At 36.1% G+C, this 18,509-nt stretch overlaps 1 protein-coding gene across 7 annotated transcripts in view; it reads right to left on the bottom strand.

The window, feature by feature from the left end:
* The window catches only part of GRM8 (glutamate metabotropic receptor 8), a 358,348-nt gene that overhangs the window by 26,828 nt on the left and 313,011 nt on the right, over window positions 1-18,509 (bottom strand). For 5 of the 7 annotated variants that reach the window (XM_030480296.1, XM_030480300.1, XM_030480295.1 and 2 more), the window contains one exon: window positions 11,991-12,926. In XM_030480296.1, coding sequence (XP_030336156.1) covers window positions 11,991-12,926 — 936 coding nt within the window. Of the gene's footprint in view, window positions 1-4,341; window positions 4,441-11,990; window positions 12,927-18,509 lie in introns of those variants that run through there. The other 2 variants (XM_030480299.1, XM_030480302.1) reach the window with 2 other exon arrangements.

Genomic DNA, 18,509 nt, shown 5'->3' with positions numbered 1-18,509 from the left:
CACTCAGTTTAGCTTCTCACTCCTCTGCTTTCTAGTGCTTTCTATATTATAAAAGTGAAACACTTAACCCTTGGAGAAACAAAGATTCCTACCACAGTAGAAATCCTACTAAGCTCACTACTGCTGAGGACTCATTCTGTACTTTTATATTCAGGTACATATGGACGTTTGATCATTCATCTGTATCTAACTGTTTGGGAATGCAGGCAACGACCAGGCAGAGCTATGGGCCTTGGCTATTTGGGGAAGACTGCACTGAATTCTGCATGGAGTCACCAATAAAAAAGGCTATTTTCATACTTTATAATGTCATTTACAGATTCAAGGATAAGGATAATTTCAGTGAGGATATCCTGAGATATCCTTTATCTCCTGGGAAAGGAGCTGTGCATTTTTTCTATGTTAGTCATCAGTTTCCATTTACAAGTAATTGTAGCTGAAGGCTGCGTTACCCCTAAGGCTACTGCAGAGTATTGTGTACAGCACTGCCATGAAGGAAGAGCATAAGACAGTGAAGTTAAATCAATGATATATTTTTTTAATCTGGTTTGGCAAACAAGCCATCATTTATAAAAAATGATTTGGACTGAACTAAATGCATTTATTTTTGGTTCACTCATAGAAAAAACAACGTCAATAATGTACACCATTTTTAATTAATAAATATTTTATTTATCACTGAATAATATATTTCCTTTTCAGACACTTGAAAGAAAGGCAAATTAAATCAAATAGAGATATCAGGGAGAGAACAGATGGTGGCATCCTTTTACCTCATAAATGTTGTTAGATATTGCTTTATCTCGTAACTGTTCTTGAGAATGGAGGGACTTTGGCTTGTATTACCAGAATAGTAGCTTCATAACCTTGCTACAGAGCATCCTGGAATTATATTTTGCTCTCACAGTAAAGGACCCATATGACATTATCCAATATTCCCACACGTAATTTTCCATCTACTGACAGCTAGTTTCTCTTCATCTGAATACTCAAAGCAGAACACATATAAAAAAGAAATTCATTACTAAAACTTTCTCTGTGTGTACAGTACTAGAAAACCTCTCGTGACAGTCAATAGCTAGTCATTCATTCTCATTACATAGGAAAAAAAAGTCCAGGAAGTTTTTAAAGCAGAATATCTTGGGCTTATTCAAATGTTAGACTTTTAGCCTGTCCAAACCACCATCTCCTTTTCTGAAGCTTCTTTCCAGCCTGCTTTCCAGAACTGTTCCCTAAACACAACCAACCTGCTATTTGTTAAAACATTTCCTCATAATTTGTTCTGTCTCTGTGAAATACCTACATGTCCTAGTAGATATCCTATCTACTAGGATATTATTCACCTGAAATAAGCAGACATGACATCTGAAACTGTAGACAAGTAGATTTTTAATAGTCTGTCACAGCGGGTGCCTTGTGTAAGAAGAAACAGAACAACAAGACCCATCTTTGAAAATTACATGTACTCTAGTTTCCTTAATGTTCTTTGACAAATCTAGGTACTTCAAGTTTCTAGGAAGCAACAGAAGGTTTTCCTTTTTTCTCTCTTTCTTTTTTAACACAGGTATTATTCACACACTTCAATTCGATTGTGAGCAAAATGCAGTTGTTATCATCTGAATATGAAAACATGTACACTTTTAAACCATTTCAGGAAAGAGCATGTGATTCTTCAAAATAAGTGAAAGAGGCCTTGGTTAAGGAAAATTAGAAAGAGAGATGAATTGTGAATGTACTAAGAAAGTGATTTCAACAGGCAGTCAATAACGCATAGAGTGTGGGGCCTCTGCGAAATATCCTTCACCCAAGTGGCTGGCTTTGTAGGAGGAAGAGAATATCGTTTACAAGAGATTAAAAACTAGAATAAAAAGGAAAACACCAAGAAAATAAGCACACTGGTGCTCTAATACACATCACTGATGGCTAACCTGACAGGTTAGATCTATGTTACTTGGTTATACTGTGTCATTTTAAACAGCATGGTAGTGCTAACTGCAGTAAAAATAGGTCTTTGAATTGACTCTAAGGCATTGCATGTGTTGGAGAGATGCCCATGGTTTCATTTTGCAACCATAGGGGTCTAGTCTTCTACTAAAAGTGTGTACACAACTTTAACATGAAGAGGAATATGTGTGTTCATCCATGGCCAAAAAGGCACACTGAGCTTGTGTTAGTGTTTGGATTACACAGTTAAAAATCAGGCTTAACCCTTATTCTGTAGATAAAAAGTCTAGCACAATTTTGCAAAAGTTTTTACCTCAGTCGTATAGGAGACAGAAATTATTAATTAGGCTTATAGTCAAACAGTGTTCTGCAAGGTACTAGTACATTCTGTGAGATGAAACTGACAGCAGTTAAAAATCTCTTTGTTTCAATTAAAAAAAAAATAAATCTATCCAGAGTAGATCTTCAGCCAACTGTCAGTGTTTGAAATACAAAGAACTTTTTTCCCGCAGACAGGTGTAGAAACCACATTAACTTTTATCATATAGAAGAGGCCTGTTCAACTGCAGTTTTGCTATTTCCTTGTATATTCTGGTGATCTTGAGAGAAAATGGGTATAGTCAAATACTAAAACACTTGGCTGGGACACTAAAATGCTTGGCTCTGAACCACATTCTCAAGCAAGTGCAGCTGAAGCAATGCCCACTGATGGTGCTTCCCTCTAGCCTACAGTCTAGCATGAAACCCACCTGAGTACCATACAGAGCTACATGGGTACAAACAGAAAGGCCAAAAAAGGAAGCAGTCATAAACGAGATCTGCTTGTCACATCCATCCCTGCCTAGGAGACAGGAGGAAGCACACCACATATTTATCTTTCCTATAGCTATGCCTCCTTCATGCTTATAAACTGCTAGTGTAGCAGTAAAGCAATTCATGTTTAAGGACATAATGTATTTAGCATTTTCCTGCTTTGGATGTTTAGAAAACCAGACCTGCCTGCAGTGTATTTTTATACCATTTTCCTGGTGTGCAGGAGAATTTAAACACATAGCAGGCTGTTTATTAAAACTACACAAAACTACAGGATAGTCAGCTGAAGATAAATCCTAGTCTTTTATTTTAGGTAAAAAATGAAAAATACAGTGTCAAATTCCCCAGTTATATTCTTGAATAACATAGATGTGCAAAATTCTAACACAGGTCTTTTTAGAAAACTTCTAGCATCTTGGAAAATAGATGGGATGCATACAGAGAAAAGATTAAAGCAAGAGTTAACAGCATTTGGGGCACTGACATAATGGTTTCTTTACATCATTGCAAAAATCTCACTCACTTGATTGTGGGTTTGTGTGAACCTTTCAGAAATAGAGCACTGAACAAAGGAACTAAAACTTGGATAGATTGAGAATGCTGGATGTAGTCAGATGGAAAGTAAGTGTTTGTATACAGGAGTCAGAGCAAAATTTTACTAAATTTAAGAGTGAAAGTAACAAAATCAGTATCAAAAAGCCAACATCAATGTCAGTGAGGGAGAGGAGGAAGAGACACAGGGGTAAGTGCAGAGTCTACGTCACATGGGAAAGAACTAGGATTCTGGATATCATGGAAGAAAAATGGCACTGGTTGGAATGACTCTTCTATCTTGGACAAATTACAAAGTAAGCAAGCATGGAAACAAGAGAGGAGAATATTAACAGAAAAAAAAAAAGAAGGTTGAAAAGGACAAAGTTTACGGCTTTGGTGGTGGCTGGAAACAAAGAAATTAAGAGCCTCATTGGCAAGGCAAATAGTGCTTGGGAATAGCAGAGAAATTTCCGACTTGGAAATCTGGAAGCCTTATGGAGATATGTGATCTTCGTGGATCAATAAAATTTTATGCAGTGTGATGGCTCAAAGGGATAGAAGGTGATGTGTTCTGGAGGAAGCTGCTTCAGACTGTACCATAATTTGCATTGTATGTGTAGGACTTCTTCTCAAGCACCATTTCAGTAGATCAGCTCCTAAGAAAAACATATGGTGCAAACAATTCCCTTACAGAGACTGTCTGAAAAGCAGTTTGGGGATTTGGGACCAATTTCTGTATCATGCCACATTGGTTTGCCTGTGTCTGTTTGATGACTAGATTAGGAGATAGATGCTTTGCCTGCTGTGAACTCTTCTGCTATACCTCACTCAATTACAAGTGCTAGCTTACTAGAAGACACTTGCAAAATGTCATGCATTCCTCAGTTTCAGATCATTGCAATTGAACACTGTCTTATAAGTAGTTTCTTGCTTCTTTTCTAGTCTCCTTCTGACCTTGTTGCTTTATAATTGGGAAATGTTGTGCAGTACTTGTGCCATTTGAATGGCATTCATAATACCTGCAAATACTTGCTGTTTTTCCATCTGAGTTCAGTGGAGTTAAAAAGAAAGGACAATGAAGTCCTGTGTCTTTCTTCCCTTCATTGTTCCGCTATTCTTATTGTATGGTAGTAGAAAGGTGGATGTTTTCTGTAAAAAACAGATTTATGCAGGTGCTGTGTCATCAGTTCTTTCAGTGAGCCCGACAACATCACTTTAATCCCATCCATACATTTCACAACATCAGGTAAACACGACCTTGATAATCAGCATGAAAGCAATCATTTGACTGTTCTACTAGGGTCAAGTTTCTGGTAAACTGACTGATTATGAAATCACTCTCAATTCTAGAAGGCACCTCTTTAGGAAGAGAAAAATTCAAACTGTATGTACATATCAAAAATGCATGTCTAAAGTTATGGTGATAGTTCATAATTAACCTATTTTTAGCTAAATTACTAGGAAAAAGCATAACATTCTGCTACTTTTAAATTCTGACTCTCCTGGCTTAGCTTGTATGGATCTCTGTTGTCTTTTTATCCCTTGTTAAGAAGCTTCACTGTAAGCTGAAAGCAAAATAGGCTTTCAACAAATAGAGGTATATGACTGTATTAAAGTATTTGCTCTGTAGAAGGTGGTCATACAAGTATTTAAATTATTGCTTCTGCTGGGCCTTCTAAACTCATTATTGTGGTTTCAGGCAAGAGCTTACAGTTATGTAAAATGAAGTATTTGCACACACACACATGCATATTCAGTGTTAACAATCTAATTAAAGATTGATTCCCATAACAGTTTTGGTTTTTAAGAGTAAGCATAAAGCTCATGAGTTTGTGTGAAATCAGACTTCCATCATTTTCTGATTCCTGGTTATTTCCGGCTTTATAAGATATGAATTTAACATTCACTTTCCCTTATATGAATTTTAGACTTTTATTGTATTTATCAAGTCTGTTAAAATTTTAATGGGCTTATATCTAATTAAGTTTTTGAACTGGAACTTGTTTTTTAGTGGATGTCCAAATTATTGACATATTATCAGCAAAACTATGGCAATACTTAAACATCAAAATGGTCACGAGGGATTGAGATACACATCAACATACTGTGCTTTACATAACTCTTTAGTTGAGTCACCTTGTCCTTGAAACATTGTCTAACTGTCCTTGAAAATTGCCCTTGAAAATGTCTAAAGGAAATAGAGCTATAATTGGTAATGTAGCTTTGATTAGGCATTGATCGTGAGTCAAGTTCAAGATGTGGTATGTGATGAGCTTGTACACACACTGTTATTCGGGCTCAGCCTATGCATGGCAATTTACCAGGCCACAGCATTTTATGACCTTTGTAAGATCAAAATCTTGATAGTGTTATGAAACCTATGCAAAATTGGAATAATTTTAGTAGGATAGAAGAAGGATGAGAAGCTGAATAACCCCTCAAAGCTAAGTTAAAGCCTTTTTAATTTTCTTTTTTCATACTTGTTTTCAGTAAGGTAGAAGTACTGTTAAAACTACAAAAAAGGTTATTTTTGTACTGCTTCCAACTCGGCAGGAGCTAGTGAGTACAAGCAGTTTCACAAGATAATCCCACGAGGAGTTCCAACCCAATTTCTAAACAGTATTTTATTTAAAGATTTTCTATTTTTCTTAGCAAGGGTAAAAGTGTAAAAGACAGTTGCAATTAACTTTCTATTATATTTATAGATATATTTTTTTCCCCCAGTATGTGGGTTTATCATATCATTTTTAACTGGGGAAAAAAAATAAAATATCCCTTTCCCTGTATATTTACAAATATATTCAATTCAATATTTCAGTGATAAATTTGCTTGAAGATATTTTCTATACAGCTCGTGTTACCACTAGTTTTGCTTTATCCAAATTAAAACAACCCTTCCAATGCCCCAGGAACCTAAGGATTTAGAAAGTGCAAGTCACTTCATCGTTTTGAAGCAATGGCTGAATGGAACGCGGTGCTGTCAGGCCACAGGGCAGCACTGGAGCTGCTTACTGAAAGATTCATTGGTCAGTAGCACAGCAGACTAGATTTCAGTCTGAAATGGAAACCCGAATGAGCTTGTAGGCACATAAACTTCTGTGACAATGAGATTTTTATTAGGCATCTGAGTCCAAAAATTGCTACATATCCCTTCATTTTGAATGCAGAATTATGGGTTGTATTGACAAAACAAGATGCAGGAGCTGCATTTGTCACAAACCATTTCTTAATAAGGTCCCATGACACAGCATTTTGTGTGCATCCCCTTGAATTTCCAAGTCCATTCTTTTCACATACAGAGAGTTTTGCAATTGTTCAAAAGAAACATGCTTGTTTTTAATGAACTGTTAAACTGTCTGTGGTCCTTTTCAGATTCAGTGTAGCTAAGTACCAGTTGTCAGTGCTTGACCATCAGGGCATGAAGCAGTTGAGGGCATGACTAAACTGTAAGATGCATTATCTACTTTTTCTTTTTATGCAAGATCATCAGCAACTTGGATGCTGTCCTGTGCATAATAATGACATAGAGCACCGCATCTCACAGTTATGCTTGCAGATGAAACACAATTGTGAAAGTTTATAGCATCTTAATACTGAAGACCAATTTCTTTTGTACTATGTAAAGATCATCTAATACAACTGGAAAGATTTCTCTTTAACTGCATTTGTTGAAGACAACCAGATTTTTGACACTGAACAAATTAGAGAGAAAAGATCAACAATTTTGTGAGGTGAATCTGATTTCTAGAAATACAGTAGATAAGGTTTCTTTTGGGTTTGTTTTTTTTTTTAACGGAATATCTCTGTGAAACATTTGTGGTCTTTCACAAACTGCCCTCTGTGATTACTGATTATTCTTTTCTAAAGTAGATGAAGATGGCAGTTATTTAGCTATCTGTGCTTCACAAAATTGTTTCTGCTTCTCAGTTAGGATTACTTATCACAGAAACCAGCAAGTAACAAGAAAGGTCTATTTAAAGTTCTGTAGCACACATTCCTTCTTCATATACTTGTTACCAATTCTCTGATATTCCCCACGATGGAGCAGGAAGCACGTAACAGACAAATTTAATTTTTCTGGCAGCTCCTTCCTGTCTTTGGGTAAGAAGCCATCATTCATCATAGGTCCAGAAGCAAACATGTCAGACAAGCAAAACGTTGGTGTTTTCCATTATGTGACAGGTGCACATCTCTTCGATGTACACAACTAGGTACAGCAGCTCAATGCTCATATTGGAGCAGACATGCAACCATGATGAAAACAACAAGGTATACAACCTTCAGATGCACACATGAGCATCTCACTGAATTGAAAAAAAAGCTTTATATTTTATTAAATAATCTGCTTCTTTCTTAGAGAAGTTTGCATTCTCTCTCTTCCTTATACCTCCTAATAAACTTACAATTAAAATCATACATACTTAAAATGCTAGTGGTTTAATTAACATAAAAGTAAACAGAAATGAAATTACAAACTAAAGACTATAGGCATATCTTAAAACAACAACGATGAATCTTTAAATTTATGTATGCATTAGCTTTACACAAAGTCCTTCATTCAGCAAGAACACATGCTGAAGCTTGGGTACACACTATGTCGAATAACAAAAAAATCTAAACAGAGGCTAGAATTTTAAAAAGTAGCTGTATTCAGCACTCCGCAAGATTTCGTTGAGTGGGTAGCACAGTCTGAAAGATATTTTCCCCCTAACTTTCACACACTTTAAGCAGGCAGGTCACACCTACATGTCATGAGCAGGCCTCATAGAATCACAGAATAGTTAGGGTTGGGAAGGACCTTAAGATCATCTAGTTCCAACCCCCCTGCCATGAGCAGGGACACCTCGCACTAAACCATGTGGCCCAAGGCTCTGTCCAACCTGGCCTTGAACTCCTCCAGTGATGGAGCATTCACAACTTCCTTGGGCAACCCATTCCAGTGCCTCACCACCCTCACTGTAAAGAACTTCTTCCTTATATCTAATCTAAACTTCCCCTGTTTAAGTTTGAAGCCATTACCCCTTGTCCTACCACTACAGCCCCTAATGAAGAGTCCCTCATAAGAGGAACCATTTCTATTGAGTCCAAAAGGGTTTCGGCAAACTTTTACAGATGCATTTCATCCCAAAACAACTTGAAAGCCTTTCTTCTTTTTCCCATAATCATTTACTTCTGGAGCCAAACAACTAAACAAGGGAGCAGATGACTACCCCTCAAAGAATGCTACGATCTTATATTATCAAAATGGGCCTGAAAAGCATCTAAGTGAACAGAGCTCAAACTTTTTTTGCACAAGAAACTGACTTGGTTGACAACAGCAATCCTTTCTGATTTCTTAGTTAATCTAATGCATGAATAATTATACCATGGTATATTTTAATTTCTAAGAAAGTCAGTAGTTAGCCCGAAAGTTGATCAGATATGTTTTGATAAATGTTTTTTTTAAATGCAAGTCTGTCATTGAAAGTCTGTTCAGATATTTTTCAGTTTAAGAAAGCAGGAACACTTCCAAAGTTGTGAAATTATCCTCTTTCAATATCAAAACTGCTCTGCTTCTGAAATTCAGTTTAAACTGAAAGAGGCAGAAAAGGTTTAAACTGAAAAAACGCTTTCTAAATGTCCACAATATTTTAAATGACCAATCCATCATTTGTGGCTTATTTATTAGCTAATGAACTTATTTCATAATTTTCACTTGTTGTTCTAGTGGGAACAGGAAAACTTCTCCTAAGAAACAACTTTTGGAATAAGTTCCCACAATGTGACTTTTGAAAGAAAAGAGGATCTCTATATTTAACTGGTTTCTCATTAGTGGTACCTTTTGCAGTTTATGCAACCACACTGGAGAAGTATGACCACTCCTTTGTCCTCTTGCACCAGCTCATGGAAGGCTGGGGAGGGAAGAACAGATTTGTGGGGCTACTGCAACAATTACTTGTTCAGCTGGTGGGTGGACCCAGCAATGTCTATGACCTGCACTGAACTGAGTATCTTCACCAGCTGGAGGGAAACATGCTATTTTAGGAACAAGCAAAGAGTGAGGAGCTTCCCTCAGAGAGGGAAAAGGAGCAGAGGAAGATTAAGCAAAACCTGCATTTCAGTTGTACTCCTGTTCATGTCTTTTTTTCCACTCTGCTTCTACAGCAGAATAACAAAGTCCTAATTTATGCTAAGGATTAGGTCACAAATCCTAGGAAATTATTAAAGTTAGAAAGAGTTTAGCTCCCGAAATATTTACTTTTGGAAAAATATAAAATGAGAAAACATTATGAAAAGCTTCTCCTTTCTTAAAATACAATTTCCAGTGAGAGGGAGCGATATTTCTTCAAAACATAAAGTTTTAACTACTCTTTATTCAAACAGAAGTGTGTCTAAAGCTAGTAGCTCAATGAACTGCTAGCTGGAAGTACACCTGGCTTACAATAAGTGTTATGTTAAATTTTATTACTGTCAACATTTCAAAAAAAGAAACATTGATTTTTTAACAGTACTGTAAGTTACCCAGCTTATTTCCCCATTCTCTCTGCACAAACTCAAGCCATTAAAAAAAAAAAAAAAAAAATTTTAGGATTCTAAAATCAATTGCAAAGTGAGTAAGCACCTAACAAAAGTCTGTTTATCTTCTCTTTCATTTCTTTAATCCTCACAAAAATTCTTAACACTGAATTTCAAATAAGAATCTATAATGTATTAGTTTGGTTTTAAAATGCTTCTTTTGATGCTATGCGTTAACTGAGTAACCTGCAAGCAACTTTGATTTTATTCAGAGAACATATATATGTGTGCAATAAGATATTACATTTTTGTCTTAATCAGACAAGCAATTTAATTGTATGAATATGTGAACTATTATGATTATATCTGTAAGACTCTGTATAGAAACATGTTTTTATTTGCAGCAAAAAGTAGAAGCACTGAGAAAAGAATTATCTAAATTACAGAGCTACTTATTAGCATAGTAATTTGTTTGGTTTTTTTCCTCCTGAAAGTCATCAGATGAAGAATAACAAGTAATTTAGAAAAAAAGGCAACAAGTGAAACTTAGTATTAGAAGCTGTGTGATTTAGTATAATTTGTTCAGTCTTGGGTTTCATAAAAGATATGCAAAAGAAGAGCTCATTAATCTTGTCTTTAGAGGTCAAAACCAGTTTATCCTTTACTACAAGCTAAGGTGAATCAATGATGTAAATTAAAACTCACTGTATAATTGCCAGACAAGTAATATTCTGTGTTTCAATACTCAAATAAATTTCTTTTATTGTAAGTATTTGCCATAAGACTAACCAACTGGCTTAAGCTGTTAAACCAAAAAGTACCACACATTTATATATAATGGTATTTTTCTGACTTAAGCCTACACATACAAAAAAAAGACAGAATTTAAATAAAATTAACCTAAATATCTTTTCCTGTATCAAACAGGATATTTTTTAATCTTTATTTACTCTATCTATGGTATGTGATTACCTTGCTTCTCACTTCCTCTGACTTAATCCAAAAGGCCATGCAAATCAAGCCTGATCCAATTCACCAAGCCTGCTTACTTCAACTTTTAGTCAGGAATATGTTTTTCTGTCACACTGTCTCCCCTATACAATTCCTCTGCTTGAATTAGCAAGTATTTCATCAAGCTATTCAGACATGTTCTTCAATTCTGTAGGCAAGAGTGCCCTCTAAACCAGAGACACGTCAAACTTTGCAGAGTTATAAGTGGACACATGCTGACTTTTCCAATTAAATTGTGTATTTTAAAATATTTTCTAAAATACATGCTAGAAGAAAAAGGAAGTTCATGTAAAAACTGATGATACTAATTTCTTATTTTTAACATTTTCCAAATGCCCACATTAGCAGTTCTGAAGATCGGTGCTGGTATTACTGCTCTTTCCTTCCTAACTTGTAATTTTCACCACCACCAGCTGGATAAAATCTCACACAGTGAACATTTACCTCTGCCTTCCCATTAGAACTGAGAGAAGGAGAGTTAAATGTCAATATGTTTTGTACTGCTAGCCGTGACTGATATATGAAACATCCTTGTCAGTTGAACAAGGAATAACAGATATCCAAATGTGCAACATTTAATTTCTCATTAAAATATCAAGAAAATGTTTTCTTTTGCTTTGAGACAACAATTAGTGTATTATGCTTTATATAATTTCACATACACTTTATTCATTCCTCCTATTTCTTATTCTTTTTTTTAGGTGGGTTTATTTTGTTTTGGGTTTTTTTAAGTTGTATGTGTCAACCAGGGAGAAAAGCAATTCTTTCCATTCTGCCCAGGTATTCTTCTTCATTATTTTTGACAAATGTAAGTTGATCTTCTCAGACTTTTAAAATGCAACCATCTCTATCAGATCTGTGGATGATAAAGATTTATAGTGCTTCATGTAGCAGGCTAGAGCATCACTGAAGGGTAATAATAAACATTAGCAGAAACAGTCGTTTAAGGATATATTGAGAAAATGTCAACATTATTATGCCAGTCACACCAAAAATCACATTCAGTTCTTGTGTTAAAATATAAGAAACCTACCTTTTGAAACATGTATTTTATTTTCTGTGAATTCTGAGTTTGTTTGCAATTATCATTCAGAATTATTAATGTGTAAGTGAAAATACTGTAGTGCTATAAGTATTGCAAGATGGGAGTAGAAAAAGGCTAGTATTTGATGTGTAAACTTATCATAACTTACCTTCTCTGCTGATTGGGCTGTACCAAAAAAGATTGGAATAAAAGCTAACCAAATTATGCAGGTCGTGTACATAGTAAATCCAATGGGTTTTGCTTCGTTGAAGGTCTCTGGAACCCCTCTTGTTTTAATAGCATAAACAGTGCATGTGACCATCAAGAGAATACTGTATCCAAGGGAACAAATGAGAGATAGATCTGAAATGTCACATTTGAGAACTCCCCTGGCATTTTCTGGTTCAAGTGTCCTCTGCTCTCCGTAGTCTACAATGGTATGTGGTGGATCAATAGCAAACCAGATGAAGACTCCAATAAGCTGCACGGATATGAGGCTGAAAGTGATCACCAGCTGGGAAGCTGGACTAATAAATTTGGGAGCTGTGACAGATTTTTTACCTTGTTCAAATATTCTGTGAATCCTGTTTGTTTTGGTAAGCAAGGCAGCATAGCTGAAACACATGCCAAGTCCTAAAAAGATCCTTCGAAATGAGCAGACCACTGTATCAGGAGATGCAATCATTAAAAAAGTAATGGAGTAACACAGAAAAATCCCAGTCAAGAGCACATAACTGAGCTCCCGCCCAGATGCCCTGACTATTGGTGTGTCGTTGTACCGGACAAATGTCACAATCACGAAGGTGGTGGCAATTATACCGAGAATAGCTATGAAGACGGGCACAATGGCCCAAGGAGAATGCCACTCCAGTTTGATTATCGGGATAAGCTGGCAATCCGTACGGTTGGCATTTGGTCTCTTATTAATGGGGCACAGTTCACAGTTGAACTCATCCACCTGATAATGGTACCCTTCACAGCGCTCGCAGTGCCAGCAGCAGGGTACTCCCTTCACGGTTTTCTTTCTTTCCCCAGCTTTACAGGGCAGGCTGCAGACAGATGCTGGATGAGTGTGTTCCTTATTAGCCCACTGCATGTCTTCTACCTGTGGGTATAAAAAAATTAATAAGCCTTCTATTTTTCCCCCATTTATAATATCCTAATCCTGGCCACAGGTTTGTCATAAATCACTACATGCTGACAGTACAAATACAGTTTACCATAATAAGAAACCTGCTTCTTTCCCTTGTATTGACTTTATAAAAGTGTTAAATGATTGTGTCCAATAAATCATTCATGCCACAGGCTTGATGAGTGTCATTAGTTTCTATTTACCTCTTTACTGCTGGCCAAATTGACATCTGTAAAAATATTTATTGACTCCAGGCTAGTTTAAAAGCAAAAAGCCCTGTACACAGTGCTTTAGAAGTTAATTGTATGCAAATATAAATACCAGTAGTTCTCAAACATTTAATTACAAGATAAGGCTATGTGAGTTTCAGAGAAGCTTCTGGTACAGTAAAAACATATATTAAAATCTCTTTGCATCAGCTCTGGCCTAACAGAGAGTGCCAGAAAAGAGATCCATGATGCCACCTCTTCCGAACAATGGATAGTTAATACTTTTCCACCTTCCAAGTCTTGAAATGCAAAAGTGTTCTGTTTACATTTTTAGAAGGTAAAAATTAGTATATACTGCTTTCTGAATAATAATGGAAAAAGACATCATGGCTGCTACTTCAGTCCTCCTGACTTAAAAAGTCCAAGGATCTTCTTGTAGTACAGAACAGATGCACACAGTGCAATCTTGGTTTTGAGATACCAATTTCTCCACAGCAGTGCATTGACAAAACATATTTTTCATTCACTTATCTATTCTCCAAATAAAATTTGAAAAGGAAACTCATGGATTTAAAGCATTTTCTGCTTAAGATTATTACTCAATTTGGTTACAGTTCTCCTTAGCCCGCCCTTAGTAAAACCATGTTCTGCCAGAGGTCACACTGAGGGAACCAGAGCAGTGTGGGGAGCAAAACGTTGCTTGTAGGCGTCAGAATCACTCTGCATAGCTCCCGTGCTCCACCTTTCCTTCCTTTGTTAGGTGGTAAGCACTCAAGGACAAAGGACTTGCCTTGTTCTTGCCTATTAAGTACTTAGCACTTTTGATTCATTTGGAAGCTTTATTTATAAGTGAAACAACAGTAACAAAACTTCATCAGGAATGTTTTTCCTTCTTTCTGGAGGAGGACAGAATGAGGACAGCTTATCAAGGGGGATAATTTTGGCTTTAACAATTTGTTTTTCCAGCCATTTTTCAACAGATTTGAGAGAAAATCACAATGTAACATTGCCAGCCTCATTTGCCTTCCTCAGAGAGCCAGAGAACCGGTTACAGCTCCATGCCAGGGTGAATAAAGCAGCAACAAGCAGCCAAGCCCCATCTCCTCTGTCTACCCTTCTGCACAAAAGTGTAGGACTTTACTGTTATTAGCCACTCAAAGGGGCAAACAAGGGACCACACAGTAACAAGGAGACAAGAAACTTGCTAATACATCAGCTCTGTAAACCCCAATCACTCAAGGACCTCAGTGGGGTTTGGATTGGTCCTGAACCTACAGAAGTTAACCACATTTTATATCAAGGACTGTGATAATTATGCAAAATGCAGCATCTGGTAGCCATCTAAAAGGAAATAATTAGCTTCCTATAAATAATAGGATAACTAGAGAAATAAAATAACCCTGTTGCATGATACAGCTTTCATAGAACCCTAGCAGAGCACTCGACATTCTAAGAAAATATTCACCTCTCTTACGATCTCCTGGTTTTAATGACTGAAACTCTCAGAGCCTGCATTAACCCTACTGTTTCATCCAGAAGACAAGGGAGAAAACACGTTATGATGAAATCAGTGTGATAGCAAAGACATATTCTCCTTCACAGTGTTGTTAGGAGAATAAATACATCAAAGCTTGTGATTTAGTCAGATACTATGATGATGAGGGCAACAGGAGGCCATGGTCATTAATCCAGATCCGTGTATAAGTTTAGGATGAGTCAAAAAGGAACAGTACTGTATATCTGTCACATTACAGAACATAATACAGAATCACCCAAAGGGTACACAACACCTGATCCAGCATAAACTTAGAATGGCACAGACAGGCAATATCTAATCTGGCAGAAAGCCTGACAGGATAAACCTAAGGTGTCCATTTTTTTTAACATATTTGAACCAGCAAAGCGAGTTTATACCGGATCAGCATTTAAAACCATGAGGCTACAGTGTTTCTTATCTGGCATTAAGCACCCTAAAGCCACATTTACTGTACCGTGAATCCACAGCTTACATAGTTGCACAGGATTCCTTGGTGTCTTTAAGAGCTTTTACATTATTAAAAGAAAAAAAATATCCTTTTATAGTACAGCTACTTATGATTTCACATACTTTTGTCTTGATGGTGTTTTAATTGACTAAAAACATGCTTAAAAACTCTTCCTGGTTGGAGATACATTGGAGAACCTCAGGTTATGCATTCCAGTGGCAACAACTGATAATAAATCCCTATTTCTGAAGGTCACTGGTAAAGATTCATATTATGTTTTTCATTCTAGTATATCTGATATATAAACTACACAAGGTATAATTTCCAGCATAACAATACAGTGTTATGAATGTTGTAAAACTTGTAGGATAAACAAGATTGAGTCTTTTGTTTGGGCTTTTTTTTTGGTGTTGCTCTTTTGTTTGGTTGGTTGGTTGGTGTTTTTTTTAAATTACGAGTATAAGCGCTGTCAGCAATGGAACGATTCAAACAAGAATGGACTCAGAGCATTAAAAAAAGTTATAAATCAATGTAGAGAATAACCAGAATGCATGGCTAGTATGGGTGCATTTTACAAGGTATAAAAGTTATGTTTTACCATGTGCCTTATCTGGACTTTTTTTAAGGCAAAACAGTTATATTTAGGTTGACTTACGTTTCTGAAAAAGCTCTGAACAAAAATGTTATGAGTTCTTGCTCATGAGTTTTTTATTTCACTTTCTATCTAACAAGAAAGAGAAGATACATTCCCAAAACACATTGGCCAGTGTTTAAAATTGGAGATCCCCTTTAAGATACTTGCAGATCTGAGAAAATTCTGGCATTGTAGATTTTTAACTCTGGAAATGGGTGCAAAGATGGGATTCTCCCATGAACCCAAGCATCTTGACAACTCAGATTATAGCTACATTATCAAGCAATGTGGCACAGTAAGAGCTGATCTGTGGAACAAAGGTGTTGACTCTGAGGACTTGATTTCACGTTGGTCAGCATTTGAAATTAAAGTCCAGGAAGGAAATTTACATTGAACTAATTTTGATGCAGTTCAGTGGCCTGAACACTCAGGAATGATTAAAGAAGATCAGATGTCCTTTTGGAAAGCATTTTGTGTTTTCATTTCAGCCAAAAGCAATCCAGTTCACATGGTCCGAGACCTACTCCACAATGAGCAAGTGTGCTAAGTGGGAATAATTATAATCAGATTAATTTCAAAAGCAGACTATTGCTTGAAATCAAAATGCTAATGTGCATAAACCCTCAGACTGCTGCTTAGACACTACTGTAATAGAGGCAGGGGAAACTAGACCTCAGAGTCAGCCCTGCTTGCTTTTCTTATATTTGAACAGTTATGCTAAGGGTTTCTGTATATGCAGCAATTAAAGACTGAAAAGTCGTGTTACTTCTGGTCATCTGGTTCATTCCCACCTATACCTAACCTGCAGCAGGCTTTGCCTGTAATGTATTTTTGAGCTATCATTTTGAATAATATAAATGCAATAAGGAAATCCAGTACAAGACATTACAACAATGGTCTTAAAGCTCTATCAGTTTTTTCAGTCACTGAATGTATATACCAAAGGACCCAGCTTCTAAAACCTGTGCAGAATATTCACTTGTGTCATTATTTTTCTACCCTGAGGTTATAGCACTATGGATGCCACTTCTTTGAGATTAACTTTAACAATAAATGATTGTAGAAACTGTTAAGAAATAAGAAAACAAAGCAGGATCACTTGGGAACGTAGACTCAGGGATATTATATAGTTTTCAGAACTGCTGAAAACTTGCACTAGTCATAAACATTAAATGGAGTTACTGGATGCTCAGCCTCTTTTGAAAATCATATTTTTTTATGTAGCAGTGACATTTTTAAAAGTGCCAAGGGGAACTTGTTCAATCCAGCTAATTAATTTAAAAGGAAGCTAAGTGTCTTATCTGTTTAAGTGGTTTTGAAAGTCCCACTATGCTTTCATCTGCAGTTTTCATAACCTAAATACTTTGGAAAACCTGCCCCAAGGTGATCTGGAAGTTCAAATGTTACAAAACTAACTTCAGGGGAGCTTAACTTTAGGCACACACTTTTCAACAAAATTCTCATGGGAGAAAGAAACATACAAAGAAGCCAAAGCCATACAAAAGAAAGACAGAAAAGAAGGTTTTTTTGACATTGTTAAAGAATGAAAAAGTTCTGCATCTCTTCAGCCCTTACTGATCAAAATATCTGGGTCTGTAGCACTCTTCATTCTGCTCAGACCATGCAAAGGCTGGGTAAGTCTCAGACTATTAAGCAGCCTTAGGTAAATATAGCTTCTAAAAGACTTATTTTGTCTTTTTAATTTTCATGAGACGTCTTCTAGCTGCTGTTCACTACAGTATGATACATGATAAGGCAAAGTTCATTGTTAAATGTATCTGAATTCATCATCGAGGTCAGATGGACTGGAATAGCCTAGGTCTGTATATATTATTAATGAAAATTTAAACATTATTATTAATTTATTTGAGTAGCTTTTTTGAATATGGAAAGTGTCTGTTAGATTGATGTGCTACCATGAAGTACCTCACATTCCCCTAAGATGAGGTTCCATTTTCTACTATTCCAATACTTAACCAGAGTGAAAACATCAGAAAGAGTATGACAGCATGCCTGTAAGACACATATCAATTTTCTATGAAATGCATCATGATACAAAAAGAGAATGGCTTCATTGCTATTTAAATAGATATAAAAATGATCTCTACATGAGATATCTGCCTGACAGATCTTCAATTTGCTTTAATTTGCAACACTAAGATTCACAGTTCACTAAACCATTAAAATACAGACAAAATGCCATTTCATATCAAAAGCAAGTAAACACCTCTATCCTTCATGAAAATTACAAATACAATTTCCTCTAATATCTAATAGTAAGGCTAAAAGTTAATGATGTAAGAACTGGACTAAAACAAGATGAGATTTACATGACACAGTACAAGTAGCACACACACATTTCTGACACCTACGTTCTTTCAACAATCAACTCATTCATTTAGCAATGCCCTCAGCAACCAGAGGAGACTGATCAAAAATGTTGTTAATAGGTCACATATTATTTCTGAACCATTATGTGTACAAAACCATTCTGTTTTCCATTCTCAATGGTCATGGAAAAATTTGCCACTTAATTCAGCAACCAAGCTGACAATACAAAGGCACTTGTACAGCCTTCAGAGAATTTATGTCAAGGGCATCAATGGATAATATTTTAATGTTTCCGATTTTGTTACATTATCGCTTGCAGGAATTCTCATTTTTTTAAATCTTATCTCAGACCCAGATATTTATTATGAATAGTGAAAAATATGTGTTTAAGGATACT

The sequence above is a fragment of the Strigops habroptila genome, chromosome 3, assembly GCF_004027225.2.
Source record: "Strigops habroptila isolate Jane chromosome 3, bStrHab1.2.pri, whole genome shotgun sequence".
Taxonomy (NCBI): Eukaryota; Metazoa; Chordata; class Aves; order Psittaciformes; family Psittacidae; genus Strigops; species Strigops habroptila.
The sequence above is the reverse complement of the archived record's forward strand: the minus strand, read 5'-3'. Positions and strand labels throughout refer to the sequence as shown.